The sequence below is a fragment of the Harpia harpyja genome, chromosome 24 (genome assembly GCF_026419915.1).
Source record: "Harpia harpyja isolate bHarHar1 chromosome 24, bHarHar1 primary haplotype, whole genome shotgun sequence".
Classification (NCBI taxonomy): Eukaryota; Metazoa; Chordata; class Aves; order Accipitriformes; family Accipitridae; genus Harpia; species Harpia harpyja.
Genome location: NC_068963.1, coordinates 71,504 through 96,802, shown reverse-complemented (window position 1 = coordinate 96,802; position 25,299 = coordinate 71,504). Strand labels below are relative to the sequence as shown.

Sequence of the window (25,299 nt, the reverse complement as noted above, 5' to 3'; positions counted from 1 at the left end):
CTCCTAGTCCCAGACTTGGTCAGCGGTTTTATGTCTTAAAGGGATGAGGTGTAAGGATTATGGGAAAGGAGAGGGAAAGAGAGAGCAAGACAGAGGGAGTAAAAGGAAAAGAGAAAGATGTCACTGGTCCTGGGTCCAGCGTTGGTCCAGTCAGCCTAGGGGTCCAGTTCTGGTGGGCGTGCGTGCGTGGGGCTTCAGTTTGTGTCCTTTTATCATCCTTGCCCCTCCTTCAGGCGAGCACTCCAACTCATTAGGCTAGTTAAGGGTCATGCGTGGTTTGTGCTTTCAGAACCTTCGGGAAATGGATCGCTGGGCTTGGAGGTTATTTGGGGAGTAACTCCTCCTTCTCTGCAGACACGACCATTGTTTGATCTTTGGCCATGCATGGTGAGCTGCCCTGCTCAGCATATCAGATCAGCGTATCAGAACACAGAGCTGCACACCCCCCCGGCATGGCCTCCCCATCCTGTTGCTGAAGTCTGTGCTGATCTGTGCTGATTGCCTTCTTTTCACCTGTGGTTCCTTGCTATGCAGAGTTCGTCATTACATAGAACTTGCCCCACCGCCATGTTTGAGACATTAACTCTTTCAGTCTCTCACAGGGCCTCTCCCCATCGTCCGCCTGCCCGCCTGGGCTGCGAGGAGGAGCCGGGCGAGCATCGCCTCCATCTGCCACGGTAGACGCTGTCGCGGAACAGGCATCGCCTGGCCGCGACCATGTCGCGTGTCCACTACAAGTTCTTCTCCAGGCTGAACTATGATACGGTCACCTTCGACGGCCTCTACATCTCTCTGCATGACCTCAAGCTCCAGATCATGGGCCACGAGAAGCTGACGGCGGCCAGCTGCGACCTGCAGATCACCAACGCCCAGACCAAAGAAGGTGCGTGGGGGCAACAGGCACGGGGCCTCGGGGACTGCCCGGCTGGCGGCGTCGCAGACGACCCCGCGACGGCCATGGCCTGCGGGAGCCATGCTCTGCCCTCTGTGGCTCATCCCCACGTAGCATGAGTCAGGCTGGGGGCCATCCCGCCAGCATGCGGGAGGACCGGGAGGGCAAGCGTCGCCAGGGATGAAGCGGGGTGGGAAGCGATAATGTGATTCGGCCACGATCGGTAGCTGTGACTTGTGTTGGGGACCTCACAGAGCTGTTCTTTTGCACTTGCTGTTCTGACAACTACCTTCAGATCTGTGCTTTAGACGCGGAGCTAGGCACAGAAGAACACGTGGTTGATGGGCGACGTATAGTGCTTACAAAAGTTTTGGTTTCCTGGAAATTCTTCTAGGTAAAATGATAAGGAAATGCGGGAGGAGATCCTTTAATAACAAACCTCAAAGAAATCTTCAGAGAGATCTGGCAGACAAAGCTGAAAGTGATGGAAACAGAACAGATGGCTAGTTTGAAGAAAAAAAAGTGGTCTTGGTGACTTAGTTTTGTCTTCAACTTGTTTTATGCCACTGCATGGGTATATCAGTGATACAGATGCTTCTTGAATCTTCCATAAGGGTGTTTTCCATGGGAAAAGGCAAAAATCCCCCAGTGGTTTTCAGAGCAAAGCTAGAGAGTACATTTCGGTGTAATATGTATGTATGCCAAGTTTTTGGTTTATATGCATAACCGTGAATTTCACTTTTTATTAATCAGATGTAGATGCTTAAGCTCACCTTCAGAAGATAAAGGAAAAATGTAGACCAGGGTATTCTGCCTAAAAGGGATGTTTGGAATTCTTCCATGTGGACATAAAGGACTGAGTTTTTATAACTTTGCCTGTGCTGGAGTCCTGCCTAAATGTTGAAATGATCTTGGAAAGAACAAAGTGAACCTTGAGTGAAGATGGCCTACTTGCTCAGATTTTTCCAAGCACTCTAAGCCTTTACAGTTCAGTAACTGTTACTTTTCAGAATGGAAATCTAGTAGGAGAAGCAATGTTAATATCAGCTAAAAGGAAACAGGATTTTAAATATCAGTGGAAAAAAATGATGGGAAGGACTCTGTTTAAGATGGTGGGAAGGCAAAATGGATGGTTGGGACCTATTTTAAAAGTAGGGAAGGAGTGTGGGTGTCCTCTTCCAAGCTTACTATGGAGGCATGTTCTATAAAGGCAGAATTGCCTTCCAAAAGCCTCTAGGCCAGAATGATGCATTTAAACTTGCCTCCTTTGAATTTGATCTGGATTTCTTGACCTGTCTTTTGTAATAGGATGTTCTCACAGTATTGTGGAAGAACTGCAAACTCCAGAACTCGGGTCTCTTGAATACTCTTTCCTGCCCTGTACCATTCTGACTCAAAACACTTGGAGAACGTGCGATTCTGCTTATCAGGCAAAATGCAAGAAAATATAAAAGCAAAAATGGGTCTCAGAACTGGTCTTAGATGAATAGTTTTAAGGAAGAATAGTGCTCTTAGAAGACTGTCTCTTGAACGCAGAACTTGCTTGAGTTCAGTGTTGCAGCATGCACTTGACAGTTTTAGTAATGCCACAATGTGATGTCTTCAAAAAAACCCACGTGCTAACTGTGAATGAAATCATTTGGCCTCACAGCTGATGTCAGTCTGTCTATCTGTCTACTGGAATGTCTTCAACACTGTGCAAACGTAGCATTTTAGAGAAGACTTTTAAGCAACTTTTAAACCTTGTCCTTCACCGTGGCATTTTGTGTTGCAGTGCTAGTATGGGGGATTGCTTTGATTACACCTCCGAGTGCAATTAGTTCTTGGGCTGCTGTGCAGCATTATTGTGTAGAGCTTTCAGAAAGGGTATGGAGTCCCCTGTTTCCCAGGCTGAGCTGAGGGTAAGTCATGTACCCATTCAAAAAACAAGATGTTACAGTGGAGCTCATGCACTGCCTGTCTGGCAGTCAGCTGCTTGGACTCCATCAGCAGCAGGTTTGGGACCTCTCGGGGGTGTGCTGTCAGCTGGGTTAATGTCCCTTGGCCAGGTGCTTAGGGCAGGCTCCGTTTGGGACATTACCACGTTGCCTCCAGCATTGCTTTCGCTTTCCCAGTCCCATGCTGAAGCAGCGAGCAGTGCCAATAAGACATGAAGGCATCAGGCGGTCTGTATAATCAGATTAATGATTGAAAGTATGTCAGATTTTATTGACTCATCCTTTCAAAGCAATACAGGTGCTCTTTTGGAGCACAGTACTGTATGACAATAATGCAAATGAAAGCTCCATGAACTGGTTGACCTACTGAGCTAGCTCATTGAGGAAATGATGATATACCAGTTGTAGGTGAGATCAGGGATACCTGCTTGGGTGGAAGCTGAAAATCCAGAAATAGTAGTCCAGTCTGTTCATCAGGATGTTTCAAGGCAGTGCTTTCAGTGCAGCTACACAGATGATTTGTTTGTTTGTCGCAAAGCGTGCAAGTGGTGTTGATTAGAAGAGAGCTAAAAACTCACATTGTGAGAAAGCGTATTTTTAAGTGCTAGGGGGAAAAAGTGTTCTTGGGAGTTACCCTCTTTTCTGGTAGAGACAGTCTGGCATGTTAGTAGTCATTGTCAGCTCTTACCCTGCAAATCCTTTCCCCAGTAGCATAATAGCTGGTTGGCAAGGCATCTAAGGCTAGTAAAGGCTTTTCTTTGTCATTTCACATATAGGCTTGCTTTCCAATGACTTCTGTTCTGAAGAGCTTCTGTACTTTATCTGGGTGAAAATACTTCTCTACATAGTGCTCGGAGAGGTGCTTTTGCACTGCTGTCAGACTCCAAATGGTGGATTAAAGCAGGCCGTAAAATAAAGTAGGAGCTTTTTTCAGTAACCTGTTGATAGCATACATATGAGAGAAATTATTAAAGCTAGCAGATTTTCAGAATTATAGGTGAATTTAAAAATGGGATTTTTAAATGGTGCATTCAATGCGAAGCAGAGCATAACCTGAGCTGCTTGTACTTTTTTGCAGGAAGAAGGTTGTGGACACTAATGCAATAGCTGATTTAAGCTTTCTGAGTCCGTATGAGGCAGCAGTCAAAGTAGCTCTTGTTTAACTTGTCTGCCTCCATGAAATACTTCTTTCCCTTGGGTCTTTCAAGCATACTAAATTTCTTGTCTTTTAGACTGTTAGGTCTCTTCTGCTCTTGACTTTAAGATAACATCCAAATCTTCCTTTGCTTTTGCAAGCTTTCTGAGTTAATGGGATCCTTACTTTTAATCACAGGTCAGATTGACAAAAGCCCAGTAGCCCCTTACTGGCCATCACTGCCAGTAAAACAAGTGTCGTGCTATCAGGAAATAGGAATCAACAATGTTGTAACCTCCAGCTTTGCTGAACATTTCTATTGGAGTGCTGCTTGGACAAGTGTGAAAAGTAGCCTTGTTGAGCATGACATGACTGCTCACTTTGCAGATGTGGAGTCATGAGGTGAGGCAGTGTGACACTGCTTTGCAGGTCCTGGTAGTTACTGAGTCTCTGCTAGGGGATGCTGCTGCCCATGGGGAATAGGTTCCTGCTGGGAGACACCAGTTCAGTCTGAGAGCTGTTAGACTAAGCTGGTGTCTGTTAAATTCAAATTGAGAGGGACTTCAGGAATAGTGTGCCAGATTTAGTCCTTCCCTACTTAAAAAAAGAAAAAAGTTGACTTTTTAGTCGACATTGTTTGGCTTCACCTCTAATAAAATTTCATCACCAAAATTAATTCAGTTAATTGAGGTGAAGGAAAAATAAATGTATTAAAACCAGTTAATATCAGGCCCCTTCACAGAACTAACTCAGCAATGGACTCTGCTGTATGTAAACACTCTTCCACAAATTCTCTGACATGGTGACCAAGCTGGTGGGATACTTCAAGTACCAAATACAAATAGGTGCCGTGATAAGTGTCCTATACAAAGAAAGCCTTTCCTTCACCGAGCTATTGTCACTCTTCAGCTGATGCATTTAAACGTATACTGATGGACTTTTAAGGTGAATTCATTTTTATATCAGTCTGTTACTAGATGGCTGGAGCTCTCTTCACGGTGCACTTAACGAGCATATTGAAAACAAGCATATATCGAGAGAGAGAGAGAGAGAGAGAGAGAGAGAGAGAAATGCATGCAAGGATAGTCTATTCAGAAGGCAGATGTCAATGCTTCTCTTCTAAAGGTCAATGAATTGTCACCAAGTACTAGAAGAGGACTTATTCCTCTTTTTGCATCACACAGCTGTTGGGCATGTTCGAATTGACCTCTGCAGGCTTGCATCATTTGTGAATAAATGCATTGGTTGCTGTCGTCATATATACAGTCTCTTCCTAGGCGAGGTGCTGCCACTTGTAAATCTGCTGCAGAACTAGAACAATCCTCAGTTCAGCACAGGCGTAGCAAACTCCTGCCTTTTTGTGGAGCCACTGTTGCTTGTCCTCTGTCTCTGAAATGTCAGTCCAGCAGTTTGTGATCTGGACCAGAAAGAACGCTCTGTATGACTCCATTCAGCAGGTCGAAACAGCTGGTTTGGGCTTCTAGATCTGCAGCTGCCATGATGTCCCAGTTGCCTGCCTGGGCCTCAGTACTGCTTCAGCTCCTTCTCCATCAAAAAGTCCCAGTGCAGGCCTTTCTTGACAGGTGGCTGTGGAAGGGTTAGAGTTTCGTTTTTGAGAAGAGCTCTAGGGGTTGCTTTCAGGGTATATGACTTCTGTAAAAGCTTTTGTTTTCATCATTAGTAGTCCTTTCTCCTACAATTTGAACCTACTTGGAAGTCCAGAGGAAGCTTGCTGTTCGGTTCCCTAGGGGGGAAGATCAGGAATTAGTTTCAGCTAAATGATTTCTCAGTTTTCTGAAGAAGCATTCTGTCATTTGGAAAGAGAAGTAAAATTTTCATTTCATTGTTGAAATAATGTCTTCTGGTAGGTGAGTTTTGGGGTAAGAGAGGTTCCTGCCTGTAGGAATAATATACTGAAAAATGAAGCATAAATTGTGAAATATTCCTGTTTTGTGTGTGATCACTGAGCAAAACCACCCTGACAGAGCTTGACTAGATATACAGCATCTTTGCTTTTCAGACCATTGTTCTGATTCGGTCTGCAAAGGTAAGAGCTTTTAATGTTTAAAACTGTAGGCAGATTACAGGGAATGGCTGCTGATAGTGATTTAAAATATTTAGTCATATCCAGCTTGCGTAAGGACAATATAAAAACCATTCTCATGGAGAGATCTTTGCATTTTAAGCTTACTCAGTCAAAGTGTCTCAGGTAGTTTGTTTTTTTTGTTTGTTTGGGCCTTATGTAGAAGGTCAGAAGGCTTTCCTCCTCTTCAAAGACTAACATGGTGTAAGCCAAGGCAAAGCATGGGTAGCTTCAGGCACACACTCTTTTCAAAAGGCTTTTCACGGCTGTCTTCATAAGGAATTTTGTTTGAGTCTCTCTGCTCTGCAAAATGAATCGCAAGAATTCATAGAATCCTAGAATCATGGAGTGGTTTGGGTTGGAAGGGACCTGAAAGATCATCTAGTTCCAACCCCCCTGCCATGGGCAGGGACACCTTCCACTAGACCAGGTTGCTCAAAAGCTCAGGGACGGGGCATCCACAACTATTGACATCCAATTCACGTCCCTTGGGTTAATTCAAACTAGATGATAAGCTTCAGAGGGGAGATAGCACTTTAGTTGGAGCCAATTCTGCCCTACTTGTGAAAGCAAGCTCAACCCCCCCCCAAATTTCTGTGATCCAAACACTAGCATTGCCGGTTTTGTTTCCATTTCCATGTAAAGCGGTGTTGTTGATGGGTTAAGCTCCAAGGAATAGACAGAGATGGCAGGCTCTCTTCTGTGTTCTGTCAGTCTTGACCACTAGCAGCACAGGGGAACTGATACAGTTAACAGCTATGAAAGCAATGGTGCAGAGTTGTCATGCTTTAGCTGAGGGCCTCTTTTGTTGCAGGACAAGCTAGTCAGACTTCAGAATCTGGTTTATGCAGGTGAGACTTTGCTGTGGTTGGTTTTTCTCCAAAGCTCTATTGGTTTTGTAGCCTAACAGAAGCAAAAGCAGCTTAAGCTAGATCAGGAAAGAACCTCATGCATTAGCAGACTCCGCTTCAGTGACCTTTGAGACCATTTTGCTGTTGGCATTCCAGCCATTTTAAAAACATGAAAAAGATTGTGCTGCTTGTGTTTGATTATCAAACCTGACAATTTCTTGAAATGTACTTTCAGTGTGTTGGGACGATCAAAGCGCAACGTTACATATCAAATTTTGCTTTTCTATCCATAAAGGGATTCTCGGAAATGTTGTGTAATTATGTATTGATATACGTTCTCGTAAACTGGCAAATTCTTTTTCTGTATTGATGTTGTTTTCAGAATACACAGATGGTAATGCCCTGATTCCTAAGAACTCATCGGTAATTGTTAGAAGAATCCCCGCTGGAGGAGTTAAAGTCACCAGCAAAACCTGTGTTATGTAAGTATCCATAAAGCATTGTATTCTTGGTTAGGGGTTTCAGCGGATTAACTTTTTAAATTGATATTAGTTTACAAGAGACATTCAGATTGTATCTTTCTTGTTAAAGCTGCTGTTAATTTTTGTTGTCATGGGCTAGATTTTAATGTATCTGTCCCCAAGTAGACTTACATGTTTTGGCCTGCTGGGAGATGGGGTTCAAACTGCAACAATGGTAGCTTTTAAGATGATTCCATTGGGTTTGTTCTTGGGGTTGATTCTTCTGAGAGCCAAGTTGTAGATCCCATTTCCTCTACGTGGAGAGATTCCTTCTTTTATGTGTTTGATTTTATTGCTTTTATAGTAAAGACAGATAGGCATTGTTGTGTAAACTTATAATTTGTTCCCACCTCAGAAGAGTCTGATAGTCAAACACTGACAATTTCTTGCATTTGGGGAGGCAGGGTGGGATATGGCAGGTATTCTTACGCCCCAAATCTGGGTGTTTTGCATACTAGGCACAGAGGAAAGACCAAGGGTTGCCAGCTGGCAAACCATGCAAACCAGAAGTTCCATTCATAAGTGATTCCTATTAGTTTCCTAAAGACAATGTCCACTTCAGGCAAGAGAAAAAGAACACTATCCTAAAGTGTATCACCTTTTGAGCGAGTACAACAAAGGAATAGTTAACCCTTTCCAAACTTGAAACTCAGTAAGCAGTTCAGCACGTTACCAAGTGTTACTAGTTATCTAAGTCTGTTTTTACCCTAAGTTGATATCAGTGCTCCAGGTTTTCAATCTATATTCCTAAGATTTATGGAGGACAGAGAATCGGATGTATTGGTTAAACTTACAGCTATCCAAATGCAATGCTGACTACAGGATTATTGCTGTCATGTATGTATTCAGCTACATTAGCATTGTTTGAACATTCATGTTTTCCAGCCTTCTTAAAGAGACGCCTCTCCCCCACAATTAGTCGGTATTATTAGCTTGTGGTTTTGCCATGTCTTTCTCATGTTGGTTCTCAGTCAATACAGTAGACTGATGAGTTACTGTGTGTCTCGAAAAAACAGTACAGCAGCATCCTGGTACCTGTGAAGCATTTGCGAGCAAAAAACCCTGAATTGATGTGACTCTGCATGTAAACTTTGGGCATATTACTTCAGTAGTTGTTGCAGTGCTTTCAGGCACTACCTAGGCATTCAGGACGCCACAGTGTTGTGCTTATAACCATGGCCTTGTTTTGGGGGTTAATTTAAATATGTGTGCTTAGTGCCGCCCTGTCAATGCATCCTCCGTTTCTGGTTGGCTGGCGCTCTCTCCTGGTATCATAATACTGCCCTGAAATGAGAGGAGAGATGCTGCTAGCATCAAAGATCAAACAAAGACCTGTAAGTGGGGATAAGGAAAGAATGGCACTGCTGTTGTAGCGTTGAAAATGAACCAGGCAGATGAGCTTTCTATTCTGTCAGCTGGAAACATTGCAGAAACAACTTGGTAGAGTGGTTAATGTTTGGGAACGAGGAATGTATGCTATAATGGTGGAGAGGCCTTCAAAAATGCGTTACTCACCTTGTTGTATGTTCTTCAAGGTAAATGGGTGAAGAAACCATTGTGTGGTAATCTAAAGTATTTCCCTGTACTTCCTCATCTTCAGGAGGTACGTGGCTGTACTTGCGAGCCTGGTGGTATTCTAGTAGTGGCAGGAAGCCTGAGCCTTTCTATTTGTACATAAATTCCACAGCAGCCTTTGAATTGTCTCTGCTCATGGGACACTTTGGATGACGTAGGAATTGTTTGTTAACTAGATCAAGGGCTGCACATCTGATTCATGATGAGTAGCATGCAGATACAGATCAATAAGTGTGTGGAATCTCAGCAAGTTTTCAAATGTAATGACTATTGCCAAAAAGATTGTAGCCTTTTCAAGATTACCTTCAAGCAACTTCTGGCAAGTAAGACCTTTTCTTTTTTGTCACAGGGCTCCTAAATCACACCAAACCCTAGAAACTGCTTTCAGGTGACATTTCTACTACTATTTTTAGTCAATATTGCATGTGTAACACATTTAGTATTTTGGCACTTCCATGGCTAAATGTAGTAGCTATCTGAATACAGTGCTTGGGCTTTCACAAAGAAACTCTGTTCTAAAGCCTATGCTGCTGCCATTTTTGTTATTTCTTTGTCAGATGACCGACTGTTTTCTCTGAAGTAAACTTGCACTTCAAAGTGTCTAGAACGTCAGTGTTCTTTCTTGGAAATTACTGTATCTGGTACCCATTTGTAATACTAGATATGTACAGATTGGTTAAAGTTGCCTTTGTATTTTGATAGTTGATAATATTTAAGAACACCAAGCTGTAACACAGACTTCATCTTTTTGATACTTACGCAGCAGAGACAAAATACCTGAGGACTTCCTCTTGCACTGTTGTGTTCTATATCTGTACATCTTAATTTGTGACAAAGTAGGAACGGGATTTGGGTTTTTTTTTAGTTGCACTGAATGTACCAAGAGAGAACAGTTTAGGTATATGAATAAATTTCCACATTCCCTAGACTATCAGAACATAATGTTTTGATGTTCAGGTTTTATAATCTGTTGTCACTGCTTTATGCTGGGTACAAGTGCTTTACCTGAAATTCTGATCACCTTTATTTCTTCTTCCAGAAGTCGTACCGAGCCAGTGAGTGGAACATCAAAAGCAGTATGTAAAAACACAATCTCACACTTTTTTCTACACACTGCACTTAATTCTAAACAACGTAGCCTTGTATTAATTTTCCAGACATTAACTAACTATATATTCCAGTAAAACCTGGTGTATGTTGTAAAGACAATGTCTTTGATTCAGCATAGGAAAAACTGGGTAATGCCATCATTTGCACAGTCCTAATGTGAATATTGGTATTTGTGCCTAGTGATGCATTGCATTTCATATTGAATATGCTAGAATATTTCCTGTATGACTTTGTGTTGTACAGGTAATGTATGATCGCTTTTAGATCATGTAGGTCCGAGGTTTGCACAACTGAACATGGTGCCCTGTTCTACATCTGTGTATAGCTAGTAATGCATATGTTTGTACAGGTTGTTTTGTGCTTTATGTTTCTTGGAATCCAAATTGTTTGGAGTGAATTTTCTGCCATTTCCACATTATATCACTTAGCATTTTTTTTTAAATACTCTTTTTGCCTAATGGATTTTGAAAATGTTATCAAAACCCACTGAGAAACCACTGTGCTTAAACTTGGTACTGTTTCTTACTTTTGACCTGGGGGTTCAAACAAATACCCAAACCAACACATCCCATACGTTTTGAGGACAGTCGTGTGCAGCTAAATGTTTCCTTTTCATGTCCTTAAATGCTTGGGTATTTGTTCCTAAAAGTGTGTAATTGAAGTGTAGAATTATTTGGGCCCCTCTGAGTACATGTATGTCTTTGAGAGATTGCCATGAATTTAAATATGGTTGCTACACAAAGTGGTATTCTGAAGTTCTGCGTTTCATCTTTCCACTCTATCTGATGAAGCAGTTTAGTTTAATAGTTTGTCTGCAAATGAAAATGTCTAAAACCCAGTGTACAGGTTTTGGCACAAGGTTAGAGCCTGGTGTATTTGTGGGTAAAATCCCTGTCATTTTTCTGAACTTCTGCCTGCAGTACTTTTTTGGATCTGGGTGGCTTCGGGGTTAGATGCTGCTTTGATTTCCCAAAGGTTAAGCCTTTCTTTAGTATACCCCCACTCTGAATTTCCATTTGGAAAAGGGGCAGCATTTTTCTTCAGGTTAGAAAACACTGTCATTCGGCTGCTAAACTAGAGATAATTCACACAAGGAAATACCTAAGTGGTAATGGTCTAGATCTGGATTTGCGACTTGGGTCAAAGGCTAGGTGTAACTGTGCTTTTCAAAATAGCCCTTATAATGTAAAAATTCCTATTTGTTGGGGTTTATTTTTCACCTTTAAGTATAACTGCTTTTTCTTCACTAGAATGGTGTGAGGCTTTGCACTAACCCTGGATCATTGGATCTGATCACTTGATCAGCTGTTTGGGTAACTTAATCTAGAAATTCATGAACTCTGGGGTTGTGTTCTGTGAAGAATACAGCCTCTGATTCTCGTGGAATGGTATACAATGAACTTAAAATGGAAAGCTTCTTGTATGTTGGTGTAAAAACACCAAGTCAAAATCTGACATTCATAATTCTATCACTGATTGGCTCAAATTCCTTTTTGGACATGAATGCCTCTCATTGTGAGCCCAGTGACCCTAGTAGTTAATGTAATGCATTTATGTAAACCACATTTATAGTATTTGATCTAATTGAGATGGGTGTTTATTTCTTGGAAAGAGTTATTTTTCTCTTTGTTTACTAGCTTGTGTATAAACACAAATCACATCTTCATAAATAAGGTTGATATTCTTTCAGCCTCGTGTGTTCCCTGGTGTCTTTGTATTACATTTCTAAGTAGCATCTTACCATAAGCTCACATAGATGTCTCAAAAAAAAATTTTTTTTAAAAAAGGAAAAATCCTGGAGTGGGAGGGAAGACTTAGTGTTAGTTAGAACTAATTAAAAGGAAGACAAAGCAAAACTGTTCCCTTCTTGTTTGCTTTGAGTGTACCTGATGTGGGTTGTGGGTAGCCACAGGGAGGGTGGAAGCCTTGCATCTCTCTTTACAAGTCCTCTCTCTCACACACACACACACAGAGTAAAAGCACTGCAGCCTCAGGTGCTTCTAGTGTTGGAGGCACAGTTAGCTTTCTTCTTAAAGCTAACTCAGGTCTTGGTCTAAAGTGTGTGTGTGGGTTTTTTGTTTTGTTATTTTAAATAAACATCTTTCTGCACGTATTTCAAAGCAAAACCTGGATCTTAGTGTGGTCTGAATAAATCACTGGGAAGGCTTGCCAATTATTGTTGAACAGTAAAGCAGCAATGTTAAAATCAGTTCAGATTTTTTTTTAAAAAGGATGCACAAAAACTTATACTTTGAATATTTCTTAATTGTCTTGCTCTTATGTTAGGTGTCATTCTACACTTCCAAATCTGTGCTGCTGTCCTACTGTTACTACGGCCAAATCAAGAAAGTGGATCCTATTTGGTTTTGTATTCTTATTTCAGTAACTGCAAGGATCTCTAGTTGGGATTAGTCCTCAGAGGCTGCAGAAATGCAGAGAGTCATGCGCATTATTTTAGCACCGTCAAGCACAGCTGTGATCCTTCCTGGCTGAATTTTGAGTTTAACCAAGCTATTGGGTTTTAGGAAACCACTGTGATTTAAATGCAGCACTCCAGCAGTGAGATTAGCCTTTTCCTCCTATTTTCTGTCCCCTTTCCCACTTGCTTTATGTGAGTTTCTGTTTAGTCTTCTGTTTGAAATGGGAGTTAATACATTGACTGTTGATTCTGGTTTTTTGAGGGTTTTCTTTGCTTGGTTACTTTTGGGGTTTTTTTGGTTTGGGTTTTTTTCCCCAATTCTTCTGCGGTATTACCTTGGGGTTGTATACAAGTTTCATGGAGGTGTTGTTTCTACTTGACCGATTGGAGGGACTGGCAGGAAATACTTCAGTAGAAATTTAAAGGAAAAAAACAAAGACACAAGAATGTAGGATCATTGGAAGATGGTCATTGGGCAAATGTACTAAATAGTACATTAATTTTCTATTTGCTGGTTTTGGTAACTGTTCATAGAAAGGAGTGCTTTCATCTCCTTTAAGAAATTAGACTGTTGCCTGCAGGCCATATAATAACTGCTTCCTAAAAAAATACAAGAACTACTTAATAGTTTATTAACTGTTATGTTTCAGTTACTGGTCAATACTAGACTGTTTAATGCCAGACTCCAATAGAGAGCTTTCCTAATTCCTTGTTTGCTTTTGAAAACCTGCAAAGTGATAGTGGTTGTGCCTGCCATGAGAGAACATAGGCCTGTTTTTCCACATGTGAAGAAGGGTGGCATGTGGAGCATGAAGCTTCAAAATACTTGATCAGACTTCCGTTTTGACAGAAGTGGGTACCAAATGTTGTGAAGGGAAGGAAAGTTGAATCTTCTGGTAAGATTTGCAGTGGAAAGAAGGTCTCTTGTTCCAGATCTGGGTGCTCCTCTCCAAAGGCACGTTTTCAAGACTTTTTTAGTTAGTGTTAGAGTAACGCTGTCTGTGCTTTCCTAAACATCTAGAGAAGACATGACTAACTGGAGTGACGAATCATCTTCTGCATGTAAATATTTTGTCCCCAGAGTCTGCTAAAACTGCTCCCTTGAATTCTTCCACTACATTGGGTAATAAAGGACAAGGGCTTTTTTCCAAGGAAGGGTTTTAATCTCTCCTCTGATCCATTTAGTGACATCTTGAGGAGAGCTGTTCCGTTTACGCTGTGACACTTTCTTCTACATTTTTGAACAACTGAAGACCTAATAAGCAGTGATTCAGGTGTCTTTCTGATAATGTTTTGCTAGTGTAAGCTTAACTGCTGCTTGTGGCATAATATAATTCCATATTCTGGAAGAGGAACAAGCTAAAAGTGTTACCCTGTTTACTTGTGGAAAAACAGCATTTCACTATTAGTCCTCAATAAACGCTGCAGCGTATTACAAACTAGTGGCCTGAGGGCTTCACTCCTGCAGGGTGTTCCAGGAGGTAGGTGGGAGGGAGGAGTGTGGTTGCAGTGGAGAAAAAAATTACAGGACTGTGCTCTGACTCCATGTTTTCATCATCATTCAAAATTGGTTTTGCTCTGATAGTAAGGAGCATAATATTAAATTCTCACACTTCCCAAACTAATTTGGATAGTATGGCCTGTGGTCTAATAAAATACAAGACATCAGTATTCTCTGTTTTTGTAGGCTGCTCTGTCATGGTAAACACCTTTATTTCACTAATTTGAGCAGTCTGTTTTTTTCTAGACAAAGTGGTGGTGTACTTTTATGGCTGATGTTCTGGATTGGTGGTTTTATTTGGGTGTTGTGGGGTATGGTGAGTTTGGCATTTTTAAACTTAGTGACAGGAGGGGCAGAGTTCATGGTTGAGGGCTGATATGCCTGTGCTTGATTTTGCCAGGCAGCTACTGTCTTCATAAAAGCATAACTGTGTGCATTTATAAGTGATGAGATGTTAACTGATTACTTTACAAGCTACAATGCAAATAAGTTTCCTGTAGTGATGCTTCCTTCTCAAATAAACTGAAATCCTTTTTAGCTGAAAATTGACAGATGTGAGCATTTGACAAGGGTCCGTCTCTGAGATATTGTGGAGCAGTAAGTTGATGTCATGCGGGTTTGGCTATTTTAGTTTCTTCTCATTAACCACACAGGCACTCTGAAGGTGCCATAGGTTTGGACTTTGAGCAAACACAAATTACACGGGGTTGGCAGTGCCCCTGTCAGTGACACTCACAGGATATAGTGCAGACTCTCAGACTACAGTAGACGTTAACTATTGCTATGTTTTGACTGTAGAACTTGAATATGTGTTTAATTTTTTGTGAACAGATAGATGACTCTCCTGCATCTCTTTCTGTGGCCCACCTTGCTAAGGTATATATATATTCTTGTCAAATTCTTTAAAAAAAAGGTGTTTGCTTTGTTTTTTAAAATCTTATACTGTGATCTGTAGCTGGATAACTGTTGTAATGGAAACAAAACTTTAATTTAATTTTTATTAATTTAAAGTATTAATTTTAACTTTAAAATGTGTGTCTATTTTGGTACTACCCTGTAAAGAGTAGTTCCCACTTTGGGAAGATAGAAGGGGAGTACCTTATCAGCCTCAACGTAATGTTGCACTATTACTCATGTTCCAGACACAAAGAAGTAGCACTTCAGAAGCTGTTTACCATTTCTCATATGTTTCATTAATTTTGCATTGGAAACTAACAGTTTTTACAGAAGAATTTAATTGGCTGTAAGTTACGGACATTTGGAGGGGGGAGTGTGCAACAGCCAAAAGAGAATCGTTTCTCTAACACGGACAATTGCATGGCTGTTTTTGAATTTCTAGTCATTAAAGTTACAGATCCATTCTTTTAATGCTGCACAGTTTCATAAATACTAGTATATAGCTAGTGGACAACATCATCTAATTTGTTTGAATGCAGACTGTGTAAAGTGTGAAAATGTACCTGATTGTTTATAGGAATATACCAATGTGTATGTGTGGCATATTAGCAGATGTGACCTTCTGGAACTGTTGTAATGCCATGTTTTGCTATGGAACTGCTTGCATTTTTTGCTCAACAATGTGTACCTTCCTCTGGGAAAGCACTACTGGCTGCACTTTGTGAAAAGGCATAGTGCTAGCCAATGAAATAACTAGTCTTTAAAGTTACAAAGCTTAGAGAGGGCAGGGCCTAATGCAGAGGAGCTAGTTCCTTCTTCTGAAAAGGAAGGCTGGAGTTCATTTCCAAGAAAGAGGAATCTCTTCACACTGGTCACTTCTTTCCCCTCTCACCGAAGAAATTAAATTGTGTGCATTTGGGGAAAAAAAAAAAAAAAAAGAAATGTTTGGAAGGTAGCCACCAAAAGAACTTGGTCTCCATTAGTGCTGTCCCTAAACGTGTCCTTGGTTCTGTAAACTTATGCCAAATTTTACGCTAAAATGTGAAGAAACGTCCTTGTGGTGTACACATTTAACCTTTTGAGAAAATTTCAGTATTTCAGAAAAATACAGGAACATAATGTAAAGCAGCTCAAACCTGTCACTTACTCTAACCTCTTTAGTGCAGACTGGCTTGGCACGGAGGCGATGTGTTAAGAGTTTTCGGGTTTATTATTACTACGTGTGAAATGCCATATTTGAATTTTGGTCTATTCCTATTAATGTGTTGTGGGTTTTGGATGTGTTTTGTAAACTGTTTGGGTTCAAAGAAAGTAGTCAAGTATCTGTAAATTTTTCTGTAAATGTTAATGGAAATGATTTCATAGGTGTTGATCTGGATTATGTTACTGTTGAAAAAAACCCGGTGTCTACGAAACATCCATTTAATAGAATGTTGAAACTAGTTGGTTGCTTTTGTGAATGAATGCATATAAAAACAAAACCATGAGTGGTTGATCTGAATGCTAGGTGCTTGAAGGTCCACATCATTTACAGCCTCTCCCTTAGACCCTGCTTGGATCTGGACTAGTGTGAAATAAAAATATTGGAACAAATACTACTTTAAAAAAACAGCTGGCTGCAATAATTTGAAAGATCTAGTTCTGCATAAGGTTGATATTACAATTTGTATGTTAAAAGGACACAGTGAACTGGAAGAAACTGCAGGTTGTGCTTACTGTAGTTAAATCACTTAATATGAAGAAGTTAGTAGAGGGGGAAACATGCAGTGTGGACTGCCCACAGCACATGATGGTCAAATTTGTAGTGACAAGAATCTTTTGTCTTGCTGAGGGATTATAAAAAGCTTGCTTCCCTTTAATGCTTCTGTGTCAGAAGCTGCATTTCAGCAAGCAAAAACAACTTCCCTGACTCTTGTGTGTCCCTTTAATGCTGCAAAATGTAAAGAAGGATACTTGCATGCATCTTTCTCAATTAAATGTAAAGTGGATGTCTTCTTCAAATAGGCTGGAGCTTAAAAAACGCCTTAAATATACTGGATCGTGTAATGTTGTCTACATATAGCTTCGGTCCACTTGGAAGACAATTGGATTGATTACGCAAGTCTTTCTGTAAGGTACAAACAGAGCCTAAGGTTTTGAGTGCCCAAGAATGCTCTTGTCAAGTAGGTTAACACGCACACAAACACCATGTAATAATGGTGTAAGGGCTCCCCAGAACATCTTCAGGACAATGGTATTTTCTATAAGCAGCTGTTTTCATGCAACCTCAGGTAGTGTTGTGCTGCTCTACAGGACTGGGTGAGCGGTGTTGTCTTTGGCTGTGTGGGCTTAAACGTGTTTCTAATGTGCGTGTCAAATAATTGCCTGTTAAACAGACTGCCAATCTGGCTGAAGCCAGTGCTTCTGAAGAAGATAAACTAAAAGCTATGATGACCCAGTCCTGCCATGAATATGATCCAGTCAAGTAAGTGTTGATAATGTCAAATCTGTTCTTTGAAGATTATGGACAAAACTGTAGAGGTGTTTGGTTTAACAAGAGAGACACATGCATACCTTGTTCTTTTATTCCCCCAAAACTTGTAGTTACATGAAGAAACCCTTGGGTCCACCTCCATCATCATATACTTGCCATCGTTGCAGAAAACCTGGCCACTATATAAAGAACTGCCCAACAAATGGGGTAAGATTGTGGGGGACTTCTGGTGTTACTTAGTTTTTAATTGTTTTACCCTGGCAGTTAGGTAACAAGTACATGAATGCTGACGTGAAGAATTGTTTCTCTTGGGGTGAAATACAGAGGTTATATGGCCACGTTGCAAAGCCTTTCAGAATTCGAGGGAAACCTGGAATTAGAAATGTAAAATTTTCTTTTTTCTAGGTCATGGACATGAAATGTGTCCATAGATCTTTCTCTGTGAACTTTCATGCGTGTTTTTGTACATTTCAATGTCATTGGAAATTTTTCTGGTTTTAACTCTTTTTAATGACAGTTCATAGTTTTTAGTATTTCGTCTAAAAAGAAGATGTTTCTGTTGACCCCATCTACTGAACATTTGTGTGTTTTAATTAGACAAGCCTCTGGTTGTGTCTTCATGCCATTTAAAGTTAGTCACTGAATGTATATGCATGAGGTATGAACTCCACCTTCATATAGATACGGTGAACGTAAGTTTCCCCAGTGAGTGATTCGGAGCACTGAATTAAGCTCTCCCTCTGAATTGCCCTTTGGAGGAGGAGGAGCGGGTTTGTGTCTCTTCTCTGAGCGGATGGTGAGCTAAGGGCTGTTTCACCCTTAAGGAACCTGAAGTTAAGCCAAAGAATGTCGACCGAGTTCAAAACACTGCTCAAGCCTTTGGAACATCCTGGCTGTATTCATTTAGGAAAAGAAGTATTTTAGTCGAGCGACCCTTACGCTAGGTAAAAGGAGAGGATTAAAGGCTTTTGCTGCTTAAAATAATCATTGAAATGTCATTTTAAGTGTGGGTCTTAAGATGCGGTATGTCTGCATTTCTTGTCTCAACAGGACGAAAGTTTTGGGTCTGTTCCCAGAATGAAAAAGAGCACAGGAATTCCAAGGAGTTTCTTGGTGGAGGTGAAAGATCCCAATACGAAGGGTGTTATGCTGACAAAAACTGGAAAATACGCAATACCGTGTCTTAATGTGTAAGTATGGAATTCATTGGACCGACCAAAAAGTGAACGAGAGAAACCATGCGTAAATGTCTGTATTGGCTTTGTCTGGCAAGGTTTTGGTAGCGGGGGGGGTTACAGGGGTGGCTTCTGTAAGAAGCTGCTGGAAGCTTCCCCTGTGTTCGAGAGAGCCCATACCAGCCGGCTCTAAGATGGACCCGCTGCCGGCCAAGGCCGAGCCAATCAGCGATAGTGGTAACGCCTCTGTGATAACATTTTTAAGAAGGGAAAAAATGTTGGGAGAGAGGGAAAACGGCAGCTGGAGAGAGGAGTGAGAACATGTGAGAGAAACAACCCTGCAGACACCAAGGTCAGTGAAGAAGGAGGGGAGGAGGTGGTCCAGGCGCCAGAGCAGAGATTCCCCTGCAGCCTGTGGGGAAGACCATGGTGAGGCAGGCTGTCCCCCTGCAGCCCATGGAGGTCCACGGTGGAGCAGATATCCACCTGCAGCCTGTGGAGGACCCCACGCCGGAGCAGGTGGGTTCCCGAAGGAGGCTGTGACCCCGTGGGAACCCCGCGCTGGAGCAGGCTCCTGGCAGGACCTGTGGCCCCGTGGAGAGAGGAACCCATGCTGGAGCAGGCTCGCTGACAGAACTTGTGACCCCGTGGGGGACCCACGCTGGAGCAGTGTGCTCCTGAAGCACTGCAGCCCATGGGAAGGACCCACGCTGGAGAAGTTCATGGAGAACTGTCTCCCGTGGGAGGGACCCTGCACTGGAGTAGGGGAAGAGTGAGGAGTCCTTTCCCTGAGGAGGAAGGAGCGGCAGAGACAACGTGTGATGAACTGACCGTAAACCCCATTCCCCATCCCCCGGTGCCGCTGGGGGGGACGGTAGGTAGAGAATTCGGGAGTAAAGCTGTGCCTGGGAAGAAGGGAGGGGTGGAGGGAAGATGTTCTGAGATTTGGTTTTATTTCTCATTGCCCTGCTCTGGTTGATTTGTAATAAATTGAGTTAATTTTCCCCAAGCTGAGTCTGTTTTGCCCGTGATGGTAATTGGTGAGTGATCTCTCCTGTCCTTATCTCAATGCACAAGCTCTTTGTTATATTTTCTCTCCCCTGTCCAGCTGAGGAGGGGGAGTGATAGAATGGCTTTGGTGGGCACCTGGCATCCAGCCAGGGTCAACCCACCACAACATCTGAGTGGCAATGCAACGAGGTTGACCTGCATCTGTAATGAGGAGGGAGGAAGCATTGTCATTGTATCTTAACCTTAAAATCTGTGATGCTTTCTAATGTTAAAATAGGGTGGTCCTACTGTTCATGCCCCTGGAACTTGGTTAAACTTGTGATATGCTAAGAACCTGTATTTCTGCAAAAGATTTCCATAGTGGTTACAGCGGGAGTCGTTCTCTTTGAAAGCTCGTTTTGCTTCTGCTTTGTGTTTCAAAGGCTTCTTGCAAAGTTTAACAAATAGCTGTTGGACTGAGATTTCCTCCCTCTGAGTTTTAGTAGATCTTATGGGTGAAACAGGCTGCAGATTTCCTGTTGCTATGAACTAAGAAAATACTGCTGTGTGCTGACAAGAGTGGCTGTTTTAAAATGCGCTTGGTAGCACTTTTGGGTTTCTGTCGTGGATCTCCTTTTGTAGAAGCTGCAACATGGACTTCTTCCATTTATAAAATGTAATTACTGGCAGACTAAGTTTACCCTGAGCCTGAAATTTACATTTACCCTCTGGCAAAGGAGAGGTGGGACTCATTTCACCTGATTTCTAGCTGTCAAGAAATGATTTTTCTCATCTGAGCTAATTTCTTTGTTGATCCACTGAATGGGAGAGCTCTGCAGCAGGAACATTGTTCCCCCCTGCCTATTCTAGTGTGGTGGCTATAGAAAAGTAGTTTCAACTAAATGCCTATGTTTTAGAAGGCTAATGTGGAGTGAGAAGAATTCCATCTCCTGTCTTCTTTTGATAATATCCAAAGCTTGGAAAAGTTTTCCTTTACCCATCTTTAATTTGTTTCTTTTTCCTTGCCACCCCTCCTCCAGGGAAGCTTATACTAGAAGAAAGAAGGAAAAGCCTCCCTTTTTACCAGAGGAGCCATCCTCTTCCTCCTCAGGTGATCCTATTCCAGATGAGATTTTATGTCTCATTTGTAAGGAGATAATGACTGATGCAGCTATTATTCCCTGCTGTGGAAACAGTTATTGTGATGAATGTAAGTCTGAACTCCCATGTTTGTTAATTCAAAACAGCACATCTGCTCTTCTGAAAGCAGAAAGAGGAGATAGCGAAATTACTTTGTTACCAGTTCTATTTTATACTTAAGTATACCCTGAATAGGAAAGGGCTCTTCTCGTATAAAGGGGAAAAAAAGCCACAGAGCTTTAATAGTTAAATAAATAAATAAATAAATAAATAGCTTTTTAGTTAAATTTACATGCGGAAGGATGAGTATGAGAGGAGTGGCTGGTTGTGCAGGTGATTGCAGTATTGGATATTGAATGCATTTAGTTTGCCCACAGCCCTTTCTCTCATACAAAACTATATAGCCAACTCTGGTGACTTACGGTGGTCTGCAACAAACGGATAGTTAGTTAGAGGCATTTAATCCACATTTTTCTCCACGGGAGAGTTGGTTAAAACCTTCAGAACTCGAACCTACTAATGGTTTTTTGAACGTACTATTCGTTTTTTTGAGACAAGTTTTATTCATTAACCTTGAGGGTGGGGACTTCTCACTGTACTATATAGTGGGAAAAAGACTAGCTGAAAGATCAAGACACAGCCTACTCTACATCTTCAAATGTTACAACAGTGACATACCAAAACTCTAGAGTTATTTGCTGCCTACTAGAAATTTTTTACGCTATTGAACCTTTATAGCTTCATGCTCTCAATTCAAGACCATATTCACCTGTTAATCATATACGTGTTTTTATAGTTGATTAGAACCCCCAAAACTTCCTTAGTTTGGCTAAATGCTATTTTGATTATTCTAATTATACACAGGTATTAGAACAGCCTTACTGGAATCTGAGGAACATATATGCCCAAAGTGTCATCAGACAGGTGTTTCACCTGATGCTTTAGTGGCCAACAAGTGCCTGCGCCGGGTAACATGATGACTTTTACGTAAAGTGCTTGTAAGAATAGGCTATTTGTAAAAAGCCGAAAGGGAAGGAAATATTAATTTACATCTGCTTAAGCAAGGTTGAATTGAATAAGGCTAAATTTACCTTTCAAGTACATTATCTGTTATCACAGAAGCTTACAACTCCTTAGAGACAATCTGGCAAATTCAGGTCATGCTTTTGTTTAACGTGATTGCCTCGCTTTCAAATTCTGTGTTAACACGGAAGTACTTTAAATACAGACACTCTGAGTTACCAATCACTAGTATCAGTGTTTAATGTGATGTGTTCATGTATCGGCATGTTGATTTCTTTTGGGATTGATAGCATTTACAGAAACACACAAGTAATTTTACTCTGTGGAGGCTTTTGTTCGTATATCTGCTGAAGTTTCATATTACCTTTTTGTAAATGTTTTTCTGCCTCTAGGCTGTGAGCAACTTCAAAAATAGAGCTGGTTACAGAAAAAGGCACCGTCAGCAGATTTGGCACCAACAGCAGCAGCAGCTGCCACTGCCGCCACCACCACTCGTGATTCTTACACCTCCTGCTGCTCTGGTGACTGCTGCTGAACCTTCTACATATTTGTCTCTGTCAATCAGCAGTTTGTTGGAAGAGAAGGTAAGCTTTGTTTCAACATTTGCAGCGATTCTTGTATTTTAGTAGAGCTAATTTTCCAACTGTCTGCATTTATTCACAAGGGCTGTCAGATTCCTGTACTAAGACAACCAGCATTACCAAGTCATCTGGGCCCCCAAGGACAATCAACACTTACCACTGGTAAGGAACTGTAACTTTAGAATTTCTTTTAAAAAATGATCTTCAGATAAACTGAATGGGATTTTTTGCTTTTTCCTCTCTCCACTCCAAAAGGTCATCCAGCGAGAGCCAGTACAATTTGCTCAGCAGGTGGCAGACCAGGCTGGGAACTGTAAGTATTCTACAGGAATTCAATGTATTACTACTTGTAACCTGTTAAATGAGGCTGTAACACATAAATTCTACAACAGCTGATTTATAATGAAGTAAGTGTGCACAGATAGTTGTGTAGAACACAAGTGGTCATGAATTTTTAAATGGCCTAATTTGAATTGGTTTTAACAAAGGGGTATGTGCTCCCAGTAAGATTATTTACAATAAAAGTCCAGTGCCTAATTGAAAAGAGGACTCTGAAAAATGAACACTTTTTGAGGAAACCATAAGTACATATAAAAATCAAATATACTTAAAGGATCAGGTGGAAAAGCCACCCTTTTGCTTACTGGCTGTATAAGGCTGAAGAAATTGATTTCCCAATAGAAATCAGCCTCCAGCATTCTTTTTTGAACAACTTAGTTGATTCTGATTGAGCAAATCATTGGAAAAGTCAAGGCTGTTATTTTATGACAATTTTGAGTTTCTTCAATTTACTCATCTCAAATAGCCAAGCTGCTTTCTCTCCCTTGGAAAGAGAAGAATGTGTTTTATCTGTTATTGCTGTGCCAAGTCAGTCCTTCATTTTTTTATATACTTGATGTTAGATAGACTGTAAGGGTGCACTGTGTTTATAAAATCTTAAAGAGAAATCCAAACAAAAATCGGGATCCATCCCACAGATGATTTAAAATCTCAGATTCAGTAAGCAAGAAAATAACAATGCAGGGACAAGAACAGGCCAAGTACATCATCATGAGGCAACAGCACAGGAAGCGTATGTGGAAGAGGTTAAAAGAAGTTTGAGAGAAGATGAGTTAATATTTGTGCAGTACTTTGAAGGTTAGAAGTGCGAAATATTAAGTGTCTCAAGGAGTAGCAGAGGAGCGGTGCGCACATGGCACGTGGGAGATGGGAGTCTCTGTTAAGCACAGGCAGCCTCCACCCACAGTTGCAAAGGTGAATGCAAGGAGAGAAGACCGAGGGAAGTGTTGGGGGTGAGGATGTGGAAGGCAAGTATGAGGATCAAGAAATGAGTGTAATCTCAAATGAACGGAAAGCAGGGAGAAAAATGCTTAAGTTGAGAACAAGAAGTGCTCGCCACCATGCTCCCGCTTCCTTCGCTTTCCTCTTCAAAATCAGACACAAACAGTGACACATGTTTTTGGGTTTCTTTAGAGGTCCAAATCGAGGACGCCTGCCCAGTGAATGTACCCAAAGGACTCAGGCCCCAGCACTACCAGAACCAACACCAGTCTTTGTGCCTGTGCCTCCAGCTCCCTCGTATCCTCCAGCACGCCATGCACTTCCTCTTCCACTGGGGGTACCACCACCACCGTTTCCTCCTCAGTTTCCACGTGGTCAGCCTCCATCTGCTGGGTGCACTGTCCCCCCTCCAGGATATCCCCCAGCTCCTGCAAACACGTCATCAGCTTGTGTTCCAAGAGCAGTACCCATGTCTCATTCAATTACCATCCCAAGGACACAAGCATCTCCTTTCTCTAGGGAGGAGTTTTACAGAGAACAACGGAGTCTTAAGGAGGAGTAAGTATTTGGCTCAATGAAGCTGCGTTGTTCTTCATTTTTGTATTTTGATCGCATATCGAGCTGCAGTTACACTCAAGTGCACCTGACAAGCAAAAATGACAGTGTTTTTTCCAATATACTTTTTTGTTGCAGATGGTAAACATGCAAAACTAAACCAAGACAAATGTAATTCTAAAACTTTCCCTAAAACTTGTAGGAATGCTAAACTGTTTTTGCTGAAATAGGATGTTCCCCTTTTGCATTTGCATGCAGTCTATATTTTCTCATATTGGCCATGTTTTGTTTCTTGGTGCCTTTTTGTAATAAAGGTCAAACTGATTTTAACAGGGAAAAGAAAAAGTCCAAACTCGATGAGTTTGCAAGTGCTTTTGCTAAGGAATTGATGGAATGTAAAAAGATTCCAAAGGAGCGTAGGCATTCGTTTCCCAGGTAACTGGTTTACATGTCTGTAATGGAGAAGCAGGTTGTCTGGAAGAATCAGGGGGAGTTCCACTCCACCTCTCTCTCATTGAATGGATTGGATGATTCAAGGGATTGGCAGGGATAGGAGTTTCATATGTAGGTTACTAGCTCAGATATGGCAGAGATTACAGTTGTCTGGTAGTTATAATGGGGCAGCAGTTGTTAAGGAACAGGTGTCTCTTTTCCTAAAGCTTCTCTGCAGTGACATCCTTCACCTCCTGAGAGCCGTGAGGAGGCTAGAAACTGAATAGGTGTACTAGCCAGATTTTCTGCATCTCCCTATTCTGATTGTAACCATTACCTCAAAGCACATCGGAGGAGATAATTGTCTGCATTTCCTCTTTTGTCTGTCTCCTGTGGATACACGGAGAGATTTTAAGCTGGACTGCAAACTGGTGGCTTTCACTAGAATTTTGTTGACATTGTTAAATGAAAACCAAGAAAAACTTGTGAAGAAAAAACTCAGGGTAGCTGATGTTTTCTATCCCCCAATATCACTTGGGCAGGAGCCTGAATAGCTGTCTCTTAGTAATGCTGTCAGTATCTTTCCTAGAGTAATGACATTGAGTCATATTACTAGAGGCTGAGTTTAGAAGCGTTTAGATACGACTTTTTCTTGAACCGCTGTCACTATCCTTGGTTAGAGCTAGAGGTATGTGCAAGATTTTGCTAGGACATTGGGCTAGAAGTGT

At 41.5% G+C, this 25,299-nt stretch overlaps 1 protein-coding gene across 1 annotated transcript in view; it reads left to right on the top strand.

The window, feature by feature from the left end:
• Nucleotides 1-717: 717 nt before the first annotated feature.
• The window catches only part of LOC128135745 (E3 ubiquitin-protein ligase RBBP6-like), a 29,190-nt gene continuing 4,608 nt past the window's right edge, over nucleotides 718-25,299 (top strand). The window contains exons 1-14 of the mRNA XM_052774808.1: nucleotides 718-883; nucleotides 7,281-7,380; nucleotides 10,034-10,070; nucleotides 14,856-14,900; nucleotides 17,297-17,385; nucleotides 17,505-17,601; nucleotides 18,445-18,584; nucleotides 20,600-20,769; nucleotides 21,564-21,667; nucleotides 22,115-22,306; nucleotides 22,387-22,465; nucleotides 22,559-22,616; nucleotides 23,777-24,142; nucleotides 24,473-24,574. Coding sequence (XP_052630768.1) covers nucleotides 718-883; nucleotides 7,281-7,380; nucleotides 10,034-10,070; nucleotides 14,856-14,900; nucleotides 17,297-17,385; nucleotides 17,505-17,601; nucleotides 18,445-18,584; nucleotides 20,600-20,769; nucleotides 21,564-21,667; nucleotides 22,115-22,306; nucleotides 22,387-22,465; nucleotides 22,559-22,616; nucleotides 23,777-24,142; nucleotides 24,473-24,574 — 1,745 coding nt within the window. The remainder of the gene's footprint in view (nucleotides 884-7,280; nucleotides 7,381-10,033; nucleotides 10,071-14,855; nucleotides 14,901-17,296; nucleotides 17,386-17,504; nucleotides 17,602-18,444; nucleotides 18,585-20,599; nucleotides 20,770-21,563; nucleotides 21,668-22,114; nucleotides 22,307-22,386; nucleotides 22,466-22,558; nucleotides 22,617-23,776; nucleotides 24,143-24,472; nucleotides 24,575-25,299) is intronic.